At 36.5% G+C, this 26,579-nt stretch overlaps 1 protein-coding gene across 1 annotated transcript in view; it reads left to right on the top strand.

Annotated features, from left to right (window-relative positions):
• LOC117716227 (contactin-associated protein like 5-1) overlaps positions 1–26,579 on the top strand; it is a 688,126-nt gene that overhangs the window by 565,895 nt on the left and 95,652 nt on the right. Inside the window, exons 14-16 of the mRNA XM_034513191.2 lie at positions 5,582–5,738; positions 19,009–19,136; positions 19,338–19,508. Coding sequence (XP_034369082.1) covers positions 5,582–5,738; positions 19,009–19,136; positions 19,338–19,508 — 456 coding nt within the window. The remainder of the gene's footprint in view (positions 1–5,581; positions 5,739–19,008; positions 19,137–19,337; positions 19,509–26,579) is intronic.

Raw genomic sequence — 26,579 nt, 5'->3', positions numbered from 1 at the left:
ACATTTCAAATATTATTTTTTCCTGGTTTTCCCTCCAGAAACCCCCTCCCATTCCCCCCCCCACTTTTAAGAAAGTGTTCCTCTTCTTAACTGCCCACTCCCACCTCACTGCCCTTAAATTCCCCTTCACTGGGAAATTGAGTCTTCACTGGACCAAGGGCCTCTCCTCCTACTGATGCCAGACAGTGCCATCCTCTTCTACATATGTGGCTGGAGCCATGGGTCTTTCCATGTATACTGTTTGGTTTGTAAGTCTAGCTAAGGGTTTCACACCAGTCAGAATGGCTAAGTTCAAAAACTCAGATGATAGCAGATGCTGGCAAGGATGTGGAGAAAGTGGAACACACTCCTCCATTGCTGGTGGAATTGTGTGCTGGTACAGTAATCACTCTGGATATTAGTCTGGTGGTTCCTCAGAAAATTGGATATATTACTACCTGAGGATCCAGCTATACCACTACTGGGCATATACCCAAAAGATGCTCCAACATATAACAAGGACACATGCTCCACTATGTTCATAACAATATTTATAATAGCCAGAAGCTATAAACAACCCAGATGTTCCTCAACAGAGGAATGGATATATTCACAAACTGGGAACATTTTAATTATCTGTATGTTATTATTTTTAGATAGGCCCCCAAAGACTCAAGGGTGGAAGGCTTGGTCCTCAGCTGTTGGGCCTAATTCTTGAGTGATGATTGTTGTGACAACCCTTGGCATTATATTTGAAGAAATTGATTGGTGTGGTAATAGTATTTATGAGGTGGAAGTAAGGAGGAAGAACATAGCAAGAATCTCGTTGGATGTGTGCCTTTTGAAGAGTGTTACCTGTCTTTGAGAGGGTCCTGCTTATACTGCTCTCCAGATACAATGAAGTAAGAGATCGTTCTTTACCACAGTCATCTGCCATGATGCCCTGATTCACTTCATGCTCAGAAACAATGGGATGTAAACTCTGACATTAAAGGACAAAATAAACCAGTCCTTTTCAACTTATTTCATATAGATATTTTGTGACAACAGTATAAAGTGACAAAAAATAGTTTATAAAATATTTAATGTTGTTTTTTCTTATTTGTTTTGTTTTTAGTATTGTTTGTCATCTGTGGAAAATCTTGATCTGATGTACTTCCTAGTTATTTGACTATTTGTACTTTATTGGAATTATTTTATTTTATTTTATGCTTTTGAGTATGTTGTCAGTCTTTCTATCTGCCTGTATGTATGTATGCATACAGGTGCACTGTGTGTGTGCCTTGTGTCCACAGAGGTTAGAAACAGATGTTGGTTCCATGGAACTGGAGGTCACTATAACTCCCATGTGGATGCTGAAAATAGCATGTAGGCCAATTGGAAAAGCAACCTCACAGCTGTCTCTTTAGTGTTAGGCTATGTATTCTTTGTACAAATATATATTTTATTTCCTCATGCTATCAAGCCCTATCCTATGTATGGAGTAATAATTATGCATAAGCCATGGAAAGTTTTATCCTGAGCCAACTGAGATACCCAGGATCTTCCCTTGGGTGTGTGAGACTTAAAGGTGTGTGACTTAAGGGCGTGACTTAGAGATCAGATTTAGAGACAAGACCTAAGGGCAGGGCATGATTAAAGGCGTGACTTAGAGTCATGGCTTAGAAGTGAGACATAAAAGGCGTGAAGCAGACAGAAGAAAAAAACAGATTATTAGGCACTTAGGAGTACAACTTGGAACTAGGAATTAGGTTAGAGAGTACAACTTAGAGTACAACTTGGAGTAGGAATTAGGCATTGAGGAAGAAGACACTTGAACTAGAGAACTCAGAAGAAGAATTATTATACATTAGGCACTTAGTACTTGGAAGAAGTATCTTGGAACTTGGAGGCACTAGGGACTAGGAACTAGGGACTAGGAACTCAAGACCTGGGACTTGAACTAGAAAGAGAGACTGAAGAATAAACGGGATTGAATCTCCATTCGTCGCCATCCTCACTCTCTTTCTTGCTGAACCCCGACCCGCAGACTGGAGCTGCTTGGGGCAGTGCGGGCTAACAAGTTAGTCCCCAAGGCTTTTGGCAGTGCAGGTCCCAACATTGACAGAACGGTCAGAGACATTTTGGCCCCCAAACGTGGGCTAGAGTGGCTCTCAACATTTTTGGCACCCAACGTGAGGCAGCTAGGCCACAACAGTTCACTACTAAGCAGCATACACTAACCTTGCAGAAGAACCAAATTTGCTTTGTCCCATCCAACTCAGGTACCTACATATAACATTTCTGTCCTTATCTGGAACCCTGCAATCATATGCATAAACAAACAGATGTACAAATTTAAAGTGAAGTAAAAAAGCCAGATTGCTTCATGAGAAAACCAGCACTCTTAAGATTATAAGAAAGTGATTTTGTGATACTTCAGGACCAATAAAAAAGAAAGGTATGTGATTTAATGTCACCATCCAAACATTCAACAGTGCCAATTGCTGTAAAGCCCCAAGGAGAGGTTTGGGCAGAGTATAGCTACTGGGAAGAGCATTTATGAGAGAGTATGAGAGCACGTTGTATGATTCCAGTCTAGATGGAGGCTGTTGCTTGAACTGGTGTGGGATAAAATAATACTGAGTTATCTGTGACAGCCAAGTGTGAATAGGGCAGTATTTTCAACCTTCCTAGGCTGTGACCCATAATACAGTTCACGTTATGAAGACACCCAATCATAAAATTATGTTTGTTCTTACTTGATGACTATAACTTTGCTACAGCTATGTATTCTAATGTAAATATCTGATATACAGGATGTATAATACAATACTCATGTCACAGGACCTTTGACCCTGAGAAGGGATCATAATCCACAGTTTGAGAACCACTACTTAAAGATCTCATGGGGCATGCCATGAGCTGTGGATTCTGTCACTGTCCTAAGGAGAACAACTAGAATACTGCACACAGAAAGATAAATCATCTGTTACATACCACCTGACCCTTGCATACATATCCTTCATTCAAGTTAAACAACTGTTTCAAATTTAAATGCTTTAATGTATTTATATTCAAAGTGTTTGAGCTTTAAAATGTGTGTTCATTTTCCCAAACTATTGTAGGATGGCTGTTTATTTTACATTTATATCTGCATTGCATATTACAAATTATCTGGAGATTATTTGAACTGCTACAGAGAAGAATATGTTTTGTAATAATTCTAACCTATTTTGTATAAGGGATGTTGGACTCTCCAGGTTTTTAGAAGCCATGGGATCCAGGTACCAGTTTCTCATAAAATATAATTTGAGGATGGGTGAGATTGCTCAGAGGATAGAGGGCTGCAAATAAGTCTCTTAACCTAAGTGAGATCCCTGGGATCCACATAGTAAGACATCACAGACTCCTACAAGGTGTACTCTGACTCACATCCATCGATACACATGCCCACTGACCCAATGATGTATTGTTCATGGTTCTCAGTCTCCTCATTTTTTTTTTCATTATTTTGCAATAATGATGAAATAAAGAAGTATCTGGAAGGAAAAAAAAAAACATGAGTCTTCAACTTTCATACACACATTTAAATTGAAAATATTTAAATGTTTTTCTTTTGTATTCTTCCTTTTTCTTTCTTTGTGTGCAGTTAAAATAAAGTCACCTGCCAGCTGTCTAGGCTCTTCTAGTGTGGTTTCTCTAGCTAGAGATTTAGAAAGGAGGCAATTCATCTGAAGATTTTAAAGGTGACTGAGTTCCTTGAGACTGGGAGATGTTTGTGCCATTTAATGATAATAACCTAGAGAGAAGAGTGCTAGATGGCAGATTATCTACCTGGGGAACTCTAAGCAGGAAGACAGTACTAATGGAGAAGTGCAATGTAGGATAGATGCAGTGGGAGGATGAAGGACTTGCCCAGTTCTTCCAGGAATTAGAAGCACCCCAGAACAACTGTGCTTATCATAAAAATCTTCCCCCATTTTTTATGGTTTACAGCATTGGACTTCTGAATGTCTTTTCTCTGCCTATTTGCCTCAAAGTCATCTGGGAAATTTAGTTGTGTGAACAAATCAGAAAAAGTGGGTGCGTTGTGTACGTAGACAGCAACTGTATGAAGAATAAGGATTTCCCTATACAACAGATTCTTGCCTGGTTGAACAACAGAATATTAAATTTTGCAAAACAACAAAAGAGTCAGTAATATTCTTATTTTGTTTTAAGTGTCTGACATGTACTAAGCAAAAAGAAGACAGCCGTTACCAAGGGAAGCTAGGTCTGGTATGTTCAACTGATTCTGTCCAGGGTTCCCATATACGTGTTGGCTCTCGATTCAGATATACTACCATTTTCTGAATGGTAGCTATAAGCTACTGTAATATTCACAAGCCTTAAGGACAACATAAAAGTAGTAATGAAGTCAGGCCCCAAGCTAATTATTCATTTCCCCTCTTTTTCTGAGTGAATCTTAATATCGGAATGCTTACCCCTGACTCACCAGGGTATGATCATTACAGGCTCCTTTCCCTGTACGTATATGAACTTGATCGTTCATGACTTCTTTTAGCGCATAAGGTTGCTTTGCTTCTGGTATTGATGTGACAAAAAAAAAAAAAAAATCAATGGGAAGTATGTCAGGATCACTTTTACATGTGCTTAAAGTCAATTTACTTTTGGAATACATTTAGCTAATCTTGGCATTTACTGTGTTATTTTGTCTTGGATAATTTTGAAGAGACATTGTTCTATCCACAAGTACATGGAGGCATGTTTGTGTCTGTGACTGTGTGTAAGTGTGTGTGTGTGTGTGTACATGTGTGTGTGTATTTGTTTGTTTGTTTGTTTAAAAGGGGATTTAAAATTTAGAAAGACCAAGAGAGGGTATCTTATGGTGATTAAGATGACAAGAAAGAACAGACACAGGAGAAGTGATACACAGATCTTTTTTTCTAGTCTGGACTTGATTGCAATTTTGGCACTTGAAAAGTTTCTAAAATTTGTTATACATTTGAGGAAATGGTTGGAAAAGTTCAGTTTTCTTTTTAATTCCACTGACTGTTAGAACAAGCAGGACTAGTCACTAAAAACACATGTGCCACTTATCAACTTAAAGTGACTTTTAAACACTTTTTTTGAAGAAAGGGATTTTAAAAAAATAATATTTTCCTTTTCTCTGCCTAAAACTATATGAAAGTATTCTATTATGTATTATTTAAACTGTAACTTTTACAGTTACACATAAAATAAAATTTAAAAAATTTAAACTGATCCAAATAAATCTATTATGAATTTGAATTTATGTCTCTGATGCTTAATGGTGTCCTTTACTAGTTTTTAACAACATTCTTTTAATAAAACTATTTTTTACATGTGCACCTCTATGTGTGTTTACGTATGTACATTAAAACATATAGAGGATTAAAAGGGATAAAGGAGAAGAGAGAAAATGGAATTCAGAATCTATGGGAAAGAGAGGAGTAGGGAGGCGAAGAGAGACCTTCTGTGTATGCACACACACATGCACACACACACATACACACACACGCACACACACACACTACTGTGAACTCTTCTGTAGCCTTTCAGATTGCACTCCTGACTTATGAAACATCTTGTCTTTCAGATGGAGCCCCATTCACCTGGTGGATTGGGAGGTCCAATGAAAGGCACCCTTACTGGGGAGGTTCTGTTCCTGGAGTCCAGCAGTGTGGATGTGGGCTGGAGGAGAGCTGCCTGGACAGACGACACTTTTGCAATTGTGATGCTGACACAGATGAATGGTAAAGAGAACTTCAGTTTTCCTATAGTGGTAGTAAATTTTAACTCATACACAGAAACATGCAGACTCCAAATTCAATGGGAATTAGAACTGCATTAAAAAATAATAATAAAAGAGCCTAGAATCCTGTAAGAACAATTGCTGGTCATTTAGAGGATCAGGATTTGTATATTAGAACCCATATGTTTAGTGACAACTGTTCTTAATTCCAAAAGACCCTCTTGTATCCTCTGTGGGCATGTAGGTAAAAAAAAACGGCTGGGGAACCCAGGGTTCCTCCCTCCATGCTGTGTGTAGTCGGCTGGGAACGCTCTGGGTTCCTCCAGCTGGAAGTTAGGCTTGGCTGATCACTAACTAAAGGCCTCTCCACGGTTCCTCACAACGCAGCCTGGGTCCTGTTCGTCACTCCCTCCACCTGTGTATGTGACTGAAGGGCGCAGGTTGAATGGAGATTAGACCTCGTGACAGGAGCCTGGGTTCTGGGGCATGGCCGAACCCACAACCCAAGAACCAGGATACCCTTCTGTAGCCCAACATGACCACTGTGTACACATGGTTCATATACATAAACACATATACAAAGAATAAAGGTTTAAAAATGTAACAAGTCTGCTCTTGCATGTTGAGAAGCAATAGTGAGGTTTGTGCCAACATCTCCTATTCTGAACCTTACATTCTAAGCAAGGCATGCAATACAATCTGAGATTTGGACTGAGTCAGTTTTTCTTTTTCTGCTGTGTGTGCATGTGTATGTGTGTATAGATGCTCTTGTATTTGTGGGTGTCTATGAATGTGTTTATGAAAGTGTGTATATATGGGTGTTTATGCATATGTTTATGCATGTGGGTAGAAGACAGAAGAAACTTTCAGCATCATTCCTCAGATTCCACCTGCCTTAATTTTTATATTTTTGCTATGTTTCTATAACTGTGACTGCAACTCATCAAGTAGGCAAAACTGTGTGGTTGGATCTGCTTTTCTCTGCAACCCTCCCCAGTGCCAGAACCAGAAGACTTTATAACGAGACCCAGCTTTTTAATCTAGGTTCTAGGAATCAATTCAGGTTCTCCCAGTTTAAGGCAATCACGTTACTACCCAGCCATCCTAGCCATCTCCTCTGATTGATAGGCTTTTTATAATACACATGCTGGGGACAGGCCTGGCAAGATGAGAATGTAATTATATGGATGTTTTCTTTGTTTCCACTAATGTTTAGTGCCTTTACCACCACTTAGTGACTGTAACAATAAATTAAACTTTTTATTATACTTACTGATTTTGACTTACTGACCATATAATTCTCACAACAATCTTGATATTATATAAGAATGTGTGCTTTGAAGATGAGACTTGCCTTTATAGAAGGGTTAATATTAAAATAAAGAGAAAACACTATAGATGACTTAAAGGATTGTTTTCAAGGTCATACACATCTACCAACTATCAACAAGAATTCAAACCTAAGTTCATTGAATTCAAAGGGTTCAGTGTTCTTCTATACAAGCTCATTTTTGCAAGGAAATGGCTATGTTCTCCTGTCTATTAGGGCTACATCATCTCTGACCTCCAGAAAGTTATTTAAAAAGCTTTGCATGGTGACAGAGTCTTGATTTCTCTGCACTTGTGAGGTGGAGGCAGATTGGTCCTTGGTGTTTATTGAAAGCTTCAGGTGAGAGGTCATCTAAGACAGCAATTGTCAACCTGTGGGTCAAGACCTCTGCGGACTGAATGGGCCTTTCATGGAGGTTGCCTAACATTGTTTGAAACACAGATATTTATATTACAATTCATAACAGTAGCAGAATTACAGTTAAAAAGTAGCAGTAAAAATAATTTTATTGTTAGAAATTACTACAACATGAGGAACTATATTAAAGGTCTGTAGCATTAACAAGGTTGAAAACAATTGGTTTAAAAAGAAACTCAAGCATAGATGAGCAGTACTGGTGTATTGGTATCCAAATAAATCCACTGGGTTCCATTCTATTTATTGATGTACAAATGTACACATGCTCTTGTAAACACACACACACACACACACACACACACACACACACACACACATCATTTCAGGAGAAAAATAAGAACTATCTGTATCTTCTTCCATAATACGTGGAGCACGAGTGCTGGACACAAAACTTGGTTACAGAAGGATGTTCCTTTAGATACCTTCTTCACTCCAAACTCTTCATGTGGAAAAAGTCAGGTGAAGTTGAGTCAAGGTTGGATGTCAACTTCTTTCTTCATTGGTCTCCCTCAATTCTTGGAAGTGAATTTTATCACAGCATTGTAGAGATAAACAAATAAACCTATCATTTTTCCCAGATGAAGAACAAATCCTTGTGAGCAACATGGCCCTCAATCTATTTGATTCTGTTTCAGTAGACATTTGCTCGAAGTTTCAGGGAAACAAATTTCTTCATATAGACAAAAGGAAATTCAAGTATGGTCTATTTGGCATATAGTTAAAGGTGCAGTTCATAATGAAAAAAAAGGCATGGAGGCAGGAAATTGAGGCAGCTGGTCACATTGTTCGACAGTAAGGGGTCAGAGAAAGATGAATACTGATGCTCACATTTTGCTTTCTCCTTTTTATTCAGTCTGGGACCCTAGTCCAGAAAATGGTACTGTCCCCATTTAAATTGGGCCTTCCCACTTTATATAACCCAGTCTAGACACTAGATACTATTAAGTTAACAATCAAGAGGAGAGATTATCACTGTCATGTGCCAACTTTAGGGAGTTGTGTGAAATTTTTAAGTAGTTGTGTTAGAAATAAAAGGAAGAGGAGACAGAGACAGAGAGAGAGAAAAACAGAGAGATGGAGAGAGAGAGAGAGAGAGAGAGAGAGAGAGAGAGAGAGAGAGAGAGAGAACCTCTGATTCCAGCACTCTGCACAGTAGTGTAGTGACAAGAGATAATATATGTATCTAATTATTCATGCTGAAGTACTCCTGTTCTTTCTTCTCCAGAACATTCCACTGATCATGTCACCCACTAAAATCCCAGACTCTCTGTTTATTGGCCTGATCATTAGTCCACTAACCTCTGAACCACTTATGAACCAATTTAACATCATCACTATGCTGTGCTCACAAGAACTTATCAAATGCTTTTTCTTCCATTCCTCTTGTGCCAGCACACTAGTATGTGTACAGATGCACATGGAAATGAATAACTAAGTATAAGAAGAACTGAGGACAACATCATGTGCTGTTCCTCAAGTACTGTTTATATTGTTTTGTTCAGAAACTCAATGATCTGGCCAGGTCAGATGGGCAGTGATGCTTAAAGAACTGCTTGTCCCTGCTTCCACAGGGCAGAGGGATTATAGTCATTCACCACTACCCTACATTTATTTTTATCTGAGCATAGATAGATATGAAATTCAGGCTCTTATGCTTGCATTGCGTTTAGATTGATTAATTGAGCTATTTTTCCATCACTCTCCAGAAATTTTTGCACTGCATAGTTAAATACATATTTTATAATTCTTTACGTTTCTTTGTATGCATGTAAGAAGTATAGATATTGACTAATATTCTTGAATAAGCAACTTCTTAGGCTCACCAGAGTTTAAGAAACACGTCTTGTTCAATAACTGTCTAAATTTGCTCTCTATTGAAATGATAAAATACCATGACTAAGAAGGTTAGAGAAAGAGGTATTTACTCAGGGTTATAGTTCCAGAGGGATAAGTGGCTATAACCACCCTGATAGAAAAGTATAACAGCCAGTAGGCATTGTGAGTACAGCACAAAGACAAGAGCTCATATTCTAAACTGCAAGCAGGAAGCAGTGTGTGCGAAGTAGAAATGGTATGAAATTCTGAAAGCTTACATCTTGTCCCTAGTGACACACTTCCTCTACAAGCCTATATCTCCTAAACTTCCTCCTACAGTATCACCAACTGGAAACAAGGTTTCCCAATAGCTGAGGTTATGGGGGTACTCTCATTGAAGCCTCTACAGTATACTTACTTAGAGTTAAATGAAAGAACCAGAAGTTTCTTTTTTTGGTTGTTCATTCTACCCATGACAGTCCATACTGAACAACTAAACAACTCAGTGCAAAGTCTAAGGGAGAAGACATCTTGAAGTTCCCCTTTTGTTCCTGATGGTGTACAGGCTAACATCTGGAGTTAAGTGTTCCATCATTCACTAGTGACTTAAGAACAATTTGTATTCTGCAGTATTGGGGAGCACACATGATTACAGAAGGATTTCATTGGATTTAACTTTCCTAGGGAGATATGAACAAATATTTATTTATCCAAGATAGGGAGCTAATGTCAGGTCCAAGAGACAGTGTCACCTAAGTCTCAGTAAGTGAACCAATGAGTTTTTTGAACATACTTATACAGCACCATGATGGGTTACTTATTTAAACCTCAATGGCACTGAAACAGCAGTTTTACCTCAAAGTTCTACCCAATACTAGATCATAACTTCATCGATACTGCATCCTGGAGGCTACCTTTCAGTTGTCCTTCCATATATTATGTACTCCAGCATCTTCCAAGATAATTTTAGGGTGAGGAAACAAGGAGTAATGTCTCTAATCCCAGGTAAGAGTACCGTTACCCTCCCCTCTCCCCTTCTACTAGAGAGCACCTACAACTCCAACACTATTACCATAGGCCTGAGTACCTCTGTATTGTTCTGCTCAGTTAGTTGTCATGACTATGGAGCTAACACAATGTCTACTCCAAGACAGTCATCTTATTATTCTCAGAAAAAACAGACAATATCCTAATGCATATTTTACTACGACTTGTCTTGTTAATTTTCAGTGTATTAACTGAATAGCTCTCTATGCCAGTTAGACAAAATTAAAATAGAGAAAAGGCAGGAGATATATATATATATATATATATATATATATATATATATATATATATATGATGGTGGTGGAAGTGTTCTTAGTCATGAATGGATCAGTATGATATATTGGATTGCAGGATTAAGATCTTTGGAGCCAGAAACTGTGTCAAGATTTCTAGTGAAGTAGATTTCAAATAAAAGTAACTACATTAGAACAACTATACTAGTCTTATATAAAAAGAAGAGAACATTTGTGTACTCAGGCAAGATAAGAAATATGAATGCATATAAAATCATTGTGCTTAAACACATTGGCATGGTTGTTATAGAAAATGAATGAATGGAATGAGGTGGTATCAGATGATGGTGTGTGTGGGGTCTCTCTGTGTGTGTGTGTGTGTGTGTGTGTGTGTGTGTGTGAAGACCTGAGGATAACTTCAAGTATCATTCCTCAGGAGCTGTCTACCATTATTATGAGAAGTTGTCTCTTAGTAGAACAAGGGTGTTGTTAAGTAATCTACTCTAATAACATGAAAATCCAAAGGATCTGCCTATCTCCACCTTCCCAACTCTAGGATTGTAAACTTATGCTATTACACCTAGTCTCTTATGTATGCCTTACTTCTCCAATGTTTATACTACAAGCACTTTCTTCATGGGCTCTTTACTTAATACCAGATCACTGAACTTCTTATAGAAAAGCTAATTTTATAGATTGAAAGTAGTGTGATTGTGTTCTACAGGATTTAGTAAAACTTGAAATGTGCATGTCACATCTACTCAACTTTAATCTATACCAAAGGCAGGAAAGCACAGAAAGAAAGAGTTTAGAAACATTATATCAGCTTTAACCTTTCCTGCATTCATTGTTAACATATATCCAAGTAAGCTTTTTGCATATTTCAATATTTTTATATTTTTGTTTCAGATCCTTATATTTTTATTATTATACCCAATGGTCTGGTGTATGTTAGAATCTTCAAGAACTTTGTCAAGTAAAATTCCCTCAATTTCTGGTGTTAGTTAATAGGAACACAAAATTATGTTGGTGGAACAGTTTCATCAATTGGACCTGCTAGAGATAGAACTTCTGAGATGTTTTATGAACCACATATATTTGTATCCCAGGAAACATATCTCTGAATTTGATGAATTTTGTATGAATTGCTATTCTAGCTGAGTTAAAGGATCCTCTTAACTTCACCAATGGGATTGCTAATGTGGAAATTATATATCAGGATGGACAATGAGAAGTCCAGAGAGAGGTCACATAGAACCTCTAAAATCACAGTGGAGTAACATCCATCTTTCTTCTTACTAAATGACCCTTCTCAGGGGGCATTACAGAAAGTCCAAGCCACCTATGACTGATTTTTCTTTGCTCTATTTCAAAAAAATTGGGAATGAGCAGTTACTGCCATATGTTCCTATGAGATCAAGTAAACTTGGAATGAGTGGTATCAAATGGAGATGCAGCAGGGAGAAAAAAATGTCACTCAATTAACATTTCTAGAAGAACCATTTGCTTAAAATTAAAGGAAGTTTCAATTGAACAAACCATTCAGGGGAATACTTGGCCCATGTATTTGTTTTTGTTTGGTTTTCAGATCTACTACCCATACTAAAATGCACAAATGTCCTGGTCTTTCCTACAAATGGCATGTAATTTACATAGAATTTGTATATCCATTCTTTCAACTCTATGAGACTATTGTATTGCCTATCATATAGTTGATAGCATTCAAATAATTTTTATATATTTTAAGGGAATATTGTCAAGGATAAAAATTATGCTCTCCTAGTATGAAAATAATTTTTAAAATGTATTTTCTGTCTACAGTAGTTTGACTCTATGAATGAAGAACCTATACCAGAAGGGATATACTCTTCTATAAAACAGAATACTCAAAAGTTCTTTCCTTTCCTTTCCTTTCCTTTCCTTTCCTTTTTTTTCTTTCTCCAGGTTCTTTTACTAAACCTAGAGACTGGCTGGCCAAGGAGTTCTAAGGATCCTGCAGATCTCTGGAGTGATAGGGTTATGTAGATTAATACTGAAACATTGATTTTTATGTGGTTTCTGTGTATCTGATTTCAAATTGTCATGTGTTTGTGATTAATACTTCCACCTATTGAACCATATGTCTCCCAACCCGAAAAGGAGGGGTTTTCTCTAACAGACTCATAGACCCCTGAGGGTATACAAGAAAACCTAGGGAACAACATGCCCCTGGAGAAGTGCAGAAGAGTATTTGATATCAGGGTTAAGATATTTGAGGCCAGAAACTGGGTCAAAATTTCTAGTGAAGTAGATTTCCAATTAAAAAAGTAGCTAATTTGAAACAACTATACTAGTCTTACATGAAAAGAAAAAAATATTTGTGTATGCAGACAAGATAAGAAATGTAAATGCATATAAAATCATTGTGCTTAAAGAATATTGTCTGGGTTTGGTGTCAACAGATGGCATGAATCCCTAGGTGGGACAGTCTCCAGATGGCATACTCTCTCCACCCCCTCACTTTCTTTCTCTGTCTATTTTTTTCTCACTTTCTTTTTACTGTATGGAATCCCAGATCATCAAGCCATTGGGTACATCTTGATTTCACTATTTGTCTCAGAGAGATTATAGTGTAGTCATGAATTAGGGATGACTGGATGATTTCCCTTGTATATATATTTTACTATGTTCTTTGATAGTTGGGTTAAACACAGCTCAGATAGACTTAACTGGTATTGATTACATTGTTAGAGAGTATTCCTCTCTGATACCATCATAGGAACTATTTACCAAGTTTACCATATAGAGTGTGTGAATGTTCTACTGTCTTTCAAACATTTTTCTTGGTAACAGAAGGATAACTTAGACAATAGTGTTTTCTATGCAAGCATGAAACCTCAACTTGATTCCCAGTATCCAAGTAACATGTCAGATACAAAACTTAGAAACAGAAAGAAAGAAAGAAAGAAAGAAAGAAAGAAAGAAAGAGAGAGAGAAAGAAAGAGAGAAAGAACAAAAGAAAAATATTGTAACATGATGTAAGCACTTGTAGGTCCAATTCTGGACAGGTGGATGAAGGCAGGTCCTGGAGCTCTACCAGCCATACTTTTAAGAATATGTCACTTGGTATTTTTTTATCTTTTTCTAAGATAATCTACTTTTTAGTTTATTTTGGAATGACTTAGACAATGTTCTAAGTGGTTGAGAGGTTATCAGGGCAGTTACACACTGGATTCTCATGTATGTCTATCTGGCATTGGCATCAAACAAGCCCTTTCTGCTGGAAAGAAATGTGTCTGCTGCCTTGAGACCACTGTGCTTTCACTGTTCAAAGAGTGAGTGAGTGAGTGAGTGAGTGAGTGAGTGAGAGAATGGGTGAGTGAAGAGATGATTTCAAAGTCATGATAGTTTCCTTTCTGTTGGCCCTTGGCTAACTCTTCTTTCTGCCTCTGGATCGTAGTGGTAACTTTTTTACAGCTGGTTTAGGCCCATGATTGGGACTAAGTTGTTTGAAAAATGAAATTAACTTGTAGTATATTCAAGTGGAAAGAGTAGAATTATATTGTACACTCAAGAGATCACAGAAAAATACAAAAGGGTGAGTAGGTGATACTTATAACCAATGATTGAAATTTAAAACCAATTGTTACATTATTATTTTGAAAATTTCTAGATGAAATAGAGTTATTTGATATTCTGTCATGAATAGCATAAGAGAAGATTTCTGGAAAAAGATTCAATACCATGGCTATGTCATCAACTATAAACTGTAAATACTCTAAATATGAAGATATTATAACCCACTTCTGATCTATAAAGCATCTTTCTAATGTTTTAAAGAAACAGAAAGGAAGCTGAGCAGATAGATTAATTGGAAAAGTACATAATAAATAAGTGTGAGGAGCTGAGTCTAATCTCTGTATCTGAGGTAAAATAAGAGATGCATGATGACTAACACATATCATGTATATGCATGCATACAGGTGAACCCACATATTCATGAACATTACACACACACAGACACAGAAACACACACACACACACACACACACACACACACACACACATTATGAAGATATACATAGACCTTTCTCTATATTTGTCTTCTGTCAAATCCTACAAAATACCAAGAGTTGTGATGTGTCAAGCTTGGTGAAACCAGAAAGTTCCAGGCAACCAGTAAGCATTGTCTTTAGAAACAATGTGAACAGCTACTACTCAGAAATGACACCCATGTTTACTGCTCTGTGTAGCTCGTACTCAGACCTGAATCTAGGATGAACCCTTTCTCTCCCTTGTCTGCTCTGCAAACTTCATTGCAGTTCTAAATCCTGATATGCCAGATTTTAAATGATACATAAGGTTATTATTTTGATGAATGTGTAACTTTGAAGTTTATTAAAAGTAAATACACCTTTCTTATACAGTATTCAACGATTTCAGAATACATGAATAAAAAAGAGAAGTTTTCACCTCACTAGCCCTTTGAATTCTCATGTACCTACCCCATGTGCAGAATGTTTTAATTTTTAATTTTTGATAGTATCATGCATTTCTATAATGAATTTCTATAATTTTCCTTCCTGTCTCTTGTCCTGGTCCTCTCCTGCTGGAACTCATTTCAGTAGACCCTGTTTTATGTTCATGTGTGTATTTTTCCTGTGTCCACAGACTATCATTAGAGTTGATTTCCAAAACTTGAGTGAGATGCTGCTCTACTAGAAGGAGGGGCAATGCTGAACCCCCTAATTGGGCCTCCTTGTTGAGACTGGGGAGGATGGGGTGCTTATACTTAAATGTTTCAGGCTCATTGAATTTCACAAAAAAAAGGAATCAAGGAAAATATAAGACTTAAGAATGGGAAATATGCAGAAAAAAGATATTTTCTATACATGATATAGCCATTTCACTGATGGATTTACTGCATAAGACCTGCACAATACCAGCCCAAGAAATTGTTGTGGATGATATAAGGACCCTGACATCCCACCTTTCCACAAAGGACTGTAGTTAAAGGGATGAGTGTCATTTTCCTCAGTGGTATAGCCACTGATATGTTGCCACATGTAAAATATTCTTGCATGTTTGAATGTGTAGAATGTTTCTAAATGTAAGTATTACATAGACATCCAGGATATAAAACTGCATTTTCAGTATCCCTGAATGTGTATCCAAGTAAGTGTATTATTTTTCATTCTAATTCTTCAAGAAGAAAATTTTACAAATCTTTTTCTTGGTCTCAATAAAGTAACGTACAAGTTGAGATATACTGCATGCTGTAATGAGTATTGGGTAATGGGTTCAGTACCCAATCTTTCTATTTCAAATCCTTTACCCCAAGAAAAGAAGTGGTATTTGCTGAACAAAGAAAGCTTGGATGTGAAAACAGAAATGTCTAGCAGTGCCAGAAGTAAATATCTCTCTAGATACCTTTAGTGTCAGTCAGAGCACATAAAGATTAAATAACAAAACTAATAGTCTCCAGGTCACACAAATGTGATTCAACATTTCTTAGATGGAGATTACTCAAGATATATATTTCTTCACTGGTATAAATCTGTTGCGTTTAACAATGTAGTTGTTAGTTTTACATATCAAGTTTCTATATTCTAGAATTACAGGGAAGAAAATTTCAGTTGAGGATTTCAATTAGTTGGCCTGATGTGGGATTGTCTTAATTGTTAATTGATGTTTGAAAACTCAGTGAGCTGTGGAAAACATTACTCCCTGGGAAGGGATGCTGGACTACTTTTATTACTTAAAGATTCCAAATAAAAATCACTCCTGATAATGTGGGTTACATCGTCAAACCTAATATAAAATTTCCTATGTTTTGTGGAAGAGCTTTTTTATACTTAGCATGCTTTTTAAATGTATATCCATATGCTGATACAAGGTATCATGTGGATATGTATAAGATGTCTTGTTGTCCAAAGGAGGCCGACAAGTCAGCATTAACAGGCAGAATTCAGATTCCAGCATGCATGATACATATGAGAAAAAGTAGCAAAACATACCATCCCATGTTCTATCATGAGAGTGTCTAGATTTTATCTTTACTCTACTGAAAGTGTTTAAGCTCTACTTTACAATATCTACTTATGACTACATTACAACTAAAAGACAAATCTATTCTTTGTGTGTAACACACATAGGTGCACTTTTTTGTTGAAGCAAAGCCTTATCGTTTGAATGTCTTCTGAACACAACCACTCAAGTTAAAGATATTATATTATGTATTTCTTTGTGTCTTTGAATAGGGCTATAGGGGAATGTTTCAGATGGATATATGATTTATTTATAACCTAGATAAAATATTACTTTTCTTTCTACAGGTCTCATGAACTCAATTCTAAATCTTAAAATTTAATTTTCTACCTCTGCTATGTAGCAACAACTCTCTAATCCAGGATCATAATTGGATGCTGGATGCGTATGACATAAGTTGTCTTGCCAGAATCTACAAAGTAGATCAGGGACAAAGAAAACTAAAGTAAGTGTCAGGGAGACCAGTTTTGAGCACTTAATACAGACTGGACACTGTGCCTAGAAGTTGCATATCTCATTTAATTCTTTGCAGGCTGCTATACAGATGTGCATCCTACATACCTAGTGTCTCAAAAAGGACATTACTAACACTACACAGCTAGGGGCTGTTAACTCTAAAGTCTGCCTTCCAACACATGTAAAAGAACTGGGAAAAATGAAAGGATGACTTAACTTTCACTTTTTCTATGCTGTGATCCTAGGAAACTCCTCAGTGCCTCTGTGGGAGGTTCAACATTTATAAATCGACATAGTGTTACATACACACCACATAGAAGAATTGTGACTGCAAAGGTTAGACCTGTCTCTAGCATATTTCTTCCTGGAACTATTTACATAGTTAATTTATTTAATTGAATTTGTATTATTATTTTTTGAACATTTTTATTTATTTTTTGAAAGCATCATATATGAATACTATGTACTTGAATGATGTCGCCCTCTACACTACTTCTCCAAATACTTTCTGGTGTGTGTATGGGTTAAATATATGCACATTTTTATTTTTGTGTGCTGGTAGGTACATTTGAACAGGAATATGTGTATATGTGGAAGCCAGAAGTCAGCTTCTGTTGTTATTCCTTGGATACTATAAAATACAAATTATTTTTCGAGACAAGGCTTTTTATTGGGCTGGAGCTCACTAATTTGTCCAGGTTGGCTGGCCAGCAGGATCCAGATGTCTTAATTCTAGTTACCCAGCCCTATGGTTAAAAGTGAATGCCATCCTAATAAGCCCTTAGAAACAGTGATCATGGGAGTGTTCACGGAATTTTGTTTATTGCCTTGCTTGATCTTTGATTATTTGTGTTTATTGTCTTGCTTGTTCCTTGACTATTTATGTCTATTATATTGCTAGTTCCTCAACTAGAACTGACCTTAATACTTGCATGTAATTAAAATGGTATAAAAGCAAAAGGAGGAGGGGGGGATGGAATAAGAGGTTTCTAGGGAGGAGAAATGGGGAAAGAAGATGGCATCTAAAATGTAAATAAATAAAATATCCAATAAAAAAAAAGTGAATGCCGTAAGAGTAGGCTTATTTTGTGGAGGTTCAGAAACCCAGATTCAGGTGTCCATGCTCACACACCAAGCATACAGGGCTCACATCTCCACAACAACAAAACACCAGGTTTTCACTTCCAAATTTTATGCTCTTCCAAGTGGTACCATTGTCACCTTAATTCCAAATGTCAGCTTTAAAAGAGGAGGAAACACTGGCCTTATCTCTTCTTCTGTATTTCTATCCCTCCCTTGTTCCCCCCCCAAAAAAAAAACCACCCTAGAAAGTTCCATATTTGCATAATTAACTAGAACAAAGCCAGATCCATTAACCAGCAAGATCTTTCTAAAGAACAAAGCAAAAAAACCAGCAATTAATTATAGAGGCTCATTTTGAAGCAACTTAAAATATAACAAGGAACATTCAAACCTGATTAAAACCTGTTGGGAGGAGGTTCAGCCAAGTTCCGTGAGTGCATTTTAAAAAGAGTTTGTGATGTCAGTTTTCAAGTAAATTCTTCAGATAGAAGATCTTTTATAGGAAAGTGAAGTGATGCATAATGTCATATTAATGATGCAGTGAGCATTCAGGTCCTCTTGGCCACAATCGGCCGTGTTGTCTTCGTAAACTGCCTGTGCTCCTGCAAGAACATTTAGGGAAGATATAAAATGCAGTGTTTTTTTTTTTTTTTTTTTTTTTGAAGTATGTAATGGATTCTGTAATTGGTAGCCCAACTATTCACACAGCCTGAAATAAAAGACCTTTGGTTAATGTCCTTCTAACCCTAGTCAGTCTTCCTCCAATCCAAGTCCCACTGCAAAAGAGGGGTCTTAGCACAGAACCTCTAGATAATCTACATTTTTACCCTATCCCCCTAACATTTATCTTTTATTTTCTTCAGGGCAAACGATACTGGCTTTCTTTCCTTCAAAGATCACTTGCCTGTAACTCAGATAATCATCACTGATACAAACAGATCAAACTCAGAAGCTGCTTGGAGAATTGGCCCTTTGCGTTGCTATGGTGACCGTGAGTACAACACTCCCCACCCCTCTTTCCCACCTCCACCATCACTGCCATTTATCTGAATTGCATGAGCACAAGGCATTTTGGTTCTCTTATGCCTTTTCCCATTACTGTTCTAGTCATGAAAAATACACGCAAGCCCACTTCCTTTTCAAACATCATTAAAAACAAGCCAGCCATGTTTAAGACTTCTCTGCTTCGCAGGACACTTCTGGAATGCTGTCTCGTTTTCCACTGAAGCTTCTTACCTCCACTTTCCTACCTTCCACGCGGAATTCAGCACTGACATTTCCTTCTTTTTTAAAACGACTGCCTTATCTGGAGTTTTCATAGAAAACCTTGGCATTAAAGAGTTCCTCCGACTTGAAATCACATGTAAGTGCCATTGTTTATGAGTTTAGTGTCAGCATCCATTGAGTTTTACTTTATCTCAGCCACTAGCCACCAGTACAGGTTTCTAGGATCTCTCGCTATAAGGTAACTAGGATTGAAGCTGTCAAATGAGGCTAGTATGTTATGATTTGTGGTGTTCTGTGAGAGTTTGTTATTGCTTCATCAGTATAAGTACATTCCAAGAATTTTGCAGACTGCACCGTTTATTAGGGTATGCTCATTTCTTAGCTGTCACTTTAGGCTGCCATACTCTGACATTACACTTATGGGAAGCAAGGATGACTGACTAGTGACCATCCTCTTAATATTCACGATCCACTTTACTGTTGTAGCTAAGGCTTCTTCAGAAGTTTGGGTTTTTTTTTTTTTGTTTGTTTGTTTTGTTTTGTTTTTGTTTTTTTTTTTTTTTGGTTTTTTTTGTTTGTTTGTTTGTTTTGTTTTTTGTTTTTTTTTTTGTCTTAAAAGATAGCTCAATCAGTAAATGACTTTTATGCAAGCAAGAGGATCTGAATTCAGTTTCCTGGAAACCAAGTAACATAGCCAGGGATTCTCAGGACAGAGGAGGCACAGACAGGCCGAGTACTGCTGCTCATCTAGCAGGATTGGTGAGTTCCAGGTTCAGGCAGAGACTGTTCCAAAGACTGAGTTGGAGAGTAATTGAGGAGGCACCTGAACATTGACCTCTGGCATTCACAACCAGCCAACACACACACACACACACACACACACACACACGATGTTTTATCTCCCATCAGTAGAAGAGTGTAACTAGTCAGTGAGAGTTCATGAAGTTTTCAACCTCTTTCTTACTAACAGCAGGGCATACGCAGGTTCAGATGCGTGATTTATACCTTTGTAAAGACCCTCTCTCCATCTGTGAAACAATGATCGTGAAGGCAATGAGCACTAAAAAACTGTGGATGAGAAGACTGTTTTTACGGTGAAACACTACATGTCACAATACATGTGCAACCACATACAAGTACTGAAAGGAAAAATAAATATAGCAATGATTATTAATTTTTATGAAAACAGAAAACACTGTTTTAGTAATAACTTTAATTGTCTATCTATACTTTGTATTTCTGCAAAGTTCTCAATGACTTCACAAAGTTGATTTCCTGTCCTTGTTCATGTTCAAATGAGACTATAAATTATATTAGTCTTCCTATTACATTGAGAAGATAATATTTTTATTAATTTTCAAAAAAACAGTTTTTTTCATAAAAACTGCTAGATATATAAAGAGCTTGGGAAGATTTTTCAACAAAAAGATAAGTTTGGAAAGCAAACCATTTTTATAATAAACTCCCAAAATTATAGTACGGTCCATGTCTGACTTTGCTAGGATCAATTCTAGTGATTTAAAAATATCCAAGTAGTCATCTTAACAGAAAATATTTTTAACATATTCAATGGTTTAATAACATTAAATAACACTTTAGGACCTAAAATCTTTGAACTTGATATTTCAGGGCAGGGTTAATACTGAAACTGTTTACTGTTCTCAGAGTGTAATTCATTAGTAAAGTCTTATAAAAGTATTTGAAGGCTGGCATGGGTGGTCATACTACTGATTCCCCATTCTAGAAGGTTAGGCTAGAACTATTTTCACTCGACTCCAAGAGGACTTTAAACATTGTTTTAACAGAAAATGAGTGCATATTTCCATATATTCTTCTGGCCCTTTGGAATTCTCTTCTGTCCACCTGATCCTCATACCTGATCCTGTTCCCCTTACACCTTTGCCCTTGTCTCTCCCACCCAGATCCCCTCCTTCCTCTGACTCCTTCTAGTATTTTCTTCCCCCGTCTAAGTGGGATTGAAACATCCTCATTTAGCCTTTCTACTTGTTAAACTCCTTACGTTTTCTGGGTTCTATTCTAGATATTCTGTTCCTTTTGGCTAATATCCACTTATTAGTGAGTATATACCACGCATGTTCTTTTGGGTCTGGATTACCTCACTCAAGGAGATAAGTTCTAGTTCCATTCATTTGTATGCAAAAATCTTTTTTCATTATTTTTTATTGGATATTATATTTACATTTCAGATTTTATCCCCCTTAACCCATCACCCCACTACCCAGGAACCACCTATCTTTTCCCCCCTCCTCCTGCCTTTATGAGGATGCTCCCACCTACTCTCCCAGTCCCACCTCCCCACCATCGAATTCCCCCCCACTTGGTGTTCAGCCTTCATGGGACCAAAGATCTCCTCTCATACCTATGCCTGACAAGGCCATCCATCTTGATGTTCTCATTCTTAATAGTTGAAGAGTATTTCACTGTGTAAATGAACCATGTTTTCTGTAGCCATTCTTCCTTTGAGGGACATTTGGGTTGTTTCTAGCTTATGACTATTACAAATAAGGCTGCTATGAACATAGTAGGACACGTGTTCCTGTGGTATGGTGGGGGATCTTTTGGGTATATGCCCAAGAATGGTATAGTTTTTTTTTTTCAGATAGATCTATTTTTAATTTTTTGAGAAACCTCCAGATTGATTTCCAGAGTGGTTGTACCAGCTTACAATCCAACTAGCAATTGGGGAGTGTTCCTTTTTCTCCACATCCTCACCCACATGTGCTGTCACCTGAGTTTTTATTCTTAGCCATTCTGATTTGTATAAGGTGGAATATCATGGTCATTTTTTTTCTGATGATGAAAGACTTGATTTTTTTTTAAGTGTTTCTTGGCCATTCAAGATTCCTCTGTTGTGAATTCTCTGTTTAATTCTATACCCTATTTTTGATTTGGTTATTTGGTTTTTTATAGGTTAGCTTCTTGAGTTCTTTATATATTTTGAATATTAGCCTTCTATTGTATGTGGGGTTAGTGAAGTTTTTTTTTTCCAATCTGTAGATTGTCAGTTTGTACTATTTGCTGTGACTTTTGCTGTACAACAGCTTTTCAGTTTCACAAGGTCTCATTTATCAATTGTTGATCTTAAACTGGAGCCACTGGAGTTCTGCCAATGAGTTGGAGGCTCTTTCACACTTTCTCTTCTATTCAATTCAGTGTATCTAGTTTTATGTTGAGATCCTCTATCTAATTGAAACTTGAGTCTTATGCAATAAGATAAATATGAGTTTATTTTAATTTTTCTACATTCAGACCATGAGTTAGACCTGCACCAATTATTGAAGATGCTTTCTTTTTTCCATTGTATATGTTTGGCTTCTTTGTCAAAGATCAAATTTCCAAAATGTTGTTAGTTTATTTCTGAGTCTTAAGTTCTAATCCATTGATCAACCTGTCTGTGACTGTATCAATACCATTCATTTTATCACTATCACTCTGTAGTACATTTTGAGGTCAGGAATGTTGATTTCCCCAAGAATTTCTTTAATTGTTAAGAACTGTTTTTACTATCTATAGATTTTCATTTTTCCATATGAACTTGAGAATTTCTCTTTCCATGTCTATGAAGAACTGTGTTTGAATCTTGATATGGATTGTGTTGAATCTGTAAATTGCTTTTGGTAGCATGGCCATTTTTACTATGTTAATCTTAGTAATCCATGAGCATGAGAGTTCTTCCCATTTTCTGAGATGTTCTTCAATTTCTTTCTTAAAACACTTGAAGTTTTGCCATGCAAATTTTTCACTTGTTTGGTTAGAATTACACCAATATCTTTATATTATTTGTCATTACTGTGAAGGATGTTGTTTCTCTATTTTCCCTCTCAGCCCATTTATCATTTGTATAAAAGAAGTCTTCTGATTTGTTTGAGTTAATTTTGTATCCAGCCACTTTGGTGAAGTTGTTTATCAGCTCTAGAAGTTCCCTGGTAGAATTTTTGGGGTAGCTTATATATTCTATAATATTATCTGTAAAATAGTAAAACTTTGAATTATTCCTTTGCAATTTGTATCCCCTTGATACATACAGATTGTTGTCTTATTGTTCTAGCTAGAACTGCAAGTACTATATTGAATAGATACAGGGAAAGTGGCAGCCATGTCTTTTTCCTAAACTTAGTGGTATTTCTTCATGTTTCTCTCCATTTATTTTGATATTGCCTGATTGATGGCTGTATACTGCTTTTTATTATGTTTAGATAGGGGCCTAGAATTTATCTGCATTCTGATACTTTTAACATGAAGGGGTGTTGTACTTTATCAAATGCTTTTTCAGCATCTAATGAGATGATCATGAAATTTTTTGAGTTTGTTTGTATAGTGGGTTACTTTAATGGCTTTCATATATTGAACCATCCCTGCATCTCTGGAATGAAGCCTACTTGATCTTGTTGAATGATGATTTCAATGTGTGCTTGGATTCGCTTTGTTAGAATTTTATTGTGTACTTTTGCATTGATATTCATAAGAGAAATTGGTTTAAAATTCTCTTTCTTTGTTGGGTCATTGAGAGTTTTAGGTATCAGAGTAGCTGTGACTTCATAGAATGAATTAGGTAATGTTTCTTCTGTTTCTATTGTATGGAGTAGTTTGAGGAGTGTTGGTAGTAGCACTTCTTTGAAGGTCTGGTAGAATTCTGCAGTAAATCCATATGATCTTGGCTTTTTTGATTGGGATGCTTTTAATGAATTCTTCTATTTTCTTCATGAATATGACACTATTTATGTAATTTACTTGCTAATAATGCTACTTTGATATTTGATATCTGTGTAAAAAGTCATCCATTTTATCTGGATTATTTTTGTTAAGTAAAGGCTTTTCTAGTATAATCTGATAATTTTATTAATTTCCTCAGTTTTTCTTGTTATGTCTCCCCATTTATTTCTGATTGTGTTAATTTGAATACTTTCTTTGTGTCCTTTAGTTAGTTAGGCTAACTCTTGGCTGTTCTTGGCTGTGGTTTTTTTTTTTTTTTTTTTTTTCTAGGACTTTCAAATGTGCTGTTAAGTTGCTCTTGTAGGATCTCTCCCATTTCTTTACCAGGGCACTTAGTACTATGAATTTTAATCTTTGCACTGCTTTTATTATGTCCCATAAGTTTTGGTATGCTATGTCTTCATTTTCATTGAATTCTGGAAAGTCTAATTTCTTTCTTTATTTCTTTCTTGAACAAGTTATTATTGAGTACAGAGTTTTCCAGTTTCCATAGATATGTGGGCTTTCTGTTGTTTTTCTTGGTATTGAAGTCTAATTTTATTCTGTGGTGATCTGATAGGATGCATGGGGTTATTTGAATCTTCTTGAATTTGTTGATGTTTGTTTTGTGATAGATTATATTGTCAATTTTAGAAAAAGTACTGTGAGGTGATAAGAAGAAGATATATTCTCTGGTTATAGTATGAAATATCCTGTATATATCTGTTAAATTCTTTTTGATTAATAACTTCTATTAGTTTCACTGTGTCTCTATATAGTTTCTGTTTCAATGACCTGCCCATTGGTGAGGGTGTGGTGTTAAAGTCTCCTCCCACTCTTCCTGTTTGAAGATCAATGTGTGTTTTAAGCTTTAGTAAAGTTACTTTTACAAATCTATGTGCCCTTGCATTTGGGGCATAGATGTACAGAATTGAGATTCTCTCCATGCGTTTTTCCTTTGATGAATATGAAGTGTCCATCCCATCTCATTTGATAACTTTTGGTTGAAAGTCTATTTTATTGGATATTAGGATGGCAACTTGTGCTTGTTCTTGGTTCTTTTTCTTTGAAAACATTTTTTTTTCCAGCCCCTTTCTCTGAGGTAGTATCTGTCTTTGTCACAGAGATGTGTTTCTTATATGCAACAAAATGCTGGATTCTGTTCATATGATGTCAGTTAGCCTGTTGTTGTTTAATTGGAGAATTGAGTCCATTGAAGTTCAGAAATATTAAAGACAGATGATTGTTCTTGTTATTTTCGTTGCCGATAGTGCTATTATTTATGTGTAATTCTATTTTGGGAGGTATGTTGTGAGATCTTTAATTTCTCATGTTTTCATGGATATAGTTACCCTCCTTGTATTGGAGTTTTACTTCTAGTATCTGCTGTATGGATGGATTAGTACAAAGATACTGTTTAAATTTTGTCATGGAATATCTTGGTTCCTCCATCTATGGTGATTCAGTTTTTTCTGTGTATAGTAGACTGGGCTGGGCTTTGTGTTCTCTTTGAATTGGGATCACATCTGCCCAGGATTTTGGGGGGTTTTAGAGTCTATGTTGAGAAATCTGTTGTAATTCTGATAGATCTGTCTTCATATCTTATTTGGCCTTTTTTTTCCTTATAGACTGTAATATTCTTTATTTGTTCTGTGCATTTAGTGTTTTGGTTATGATATAAGTATATAAATATAAAATAAGTATGACATTATTTTTGCTACAGTTATTAGTACTATTGTTATTACTATTGCTATGGAGGGAAAAATCTCAAACAGGATGTCAAAACCAATCACATTACTCATTAAAGCCGATAGACATTTTTTTTCTAGAGAGTTCATAGTCAGAAACCCTGCAGACAAGCTACTTAGAAAGAAAGAGTCCTTTAACAGATGCAGTGAGTCAGAATATATACATTCCCCTTCCCTAAGCCTACTTTATGCTATCCAAACATCAGTTTCCAAAGTTGATATATCTAGATTATTAGACAGAGCAATGGTGGTTTCCATGGATTGTCTAACCCTCTTCATTCTGTCCCCCTTTCAGCTACAGCATTTCACTTTTTATTACCTTGAATATTTTCTGTTTACTATGAGAAGCATTAATTATTCCTGCAATCCAATTAGGAGCACATTGATTCAAACCTAAGTACACACTATCTGTTTTGGTTTTTATGGAATACAGACATTATTACTCATGGAAACCCTGGCTACCCTGAAGGGACAAAGGCGTTTTGCCACACTGTTGAACTCCTGTCTCCTGTCATATAGCTACAGCCCCCAGAGCCTCCTGTAGAAGGGTCTGTGGCCATCAGTCACATAGGAGCAGCACCCCAAGCCCTCTCACATCAGACCAAACCAATAGGAAGTAACTGCTGCTGGATATGACCCACCCCCAAAACTGTGTATAAGAATTCTATTCAGAAGGAATAAAGGTTTGCAAGAATTATTTTGTGGACTGAGAGAGCTTCTGTTATAAGAGCTGTAACACTGCCCAG

Source organism: Arvicanthis niloticus, chromosome 10 (genome assembly GCF_011762505.2).
Source record: "Arvicanthis niloticus isolate mArvNil1 chromosome 10, mArvNil1.pat.X, whole genome shotgun sequence".
NCBI classification, from domain to species: Eukaryota; Metazoa; Chordata; class Mammalia; order Rodentia; family Muridae; genus Arvicanthis; species Arvicanthis niloticus.
The sequence above is the reverse complement of the archived record's forward strand: the minus strand, read 5'-3'. Positions and strand labels throughout refer to the sequence as shown.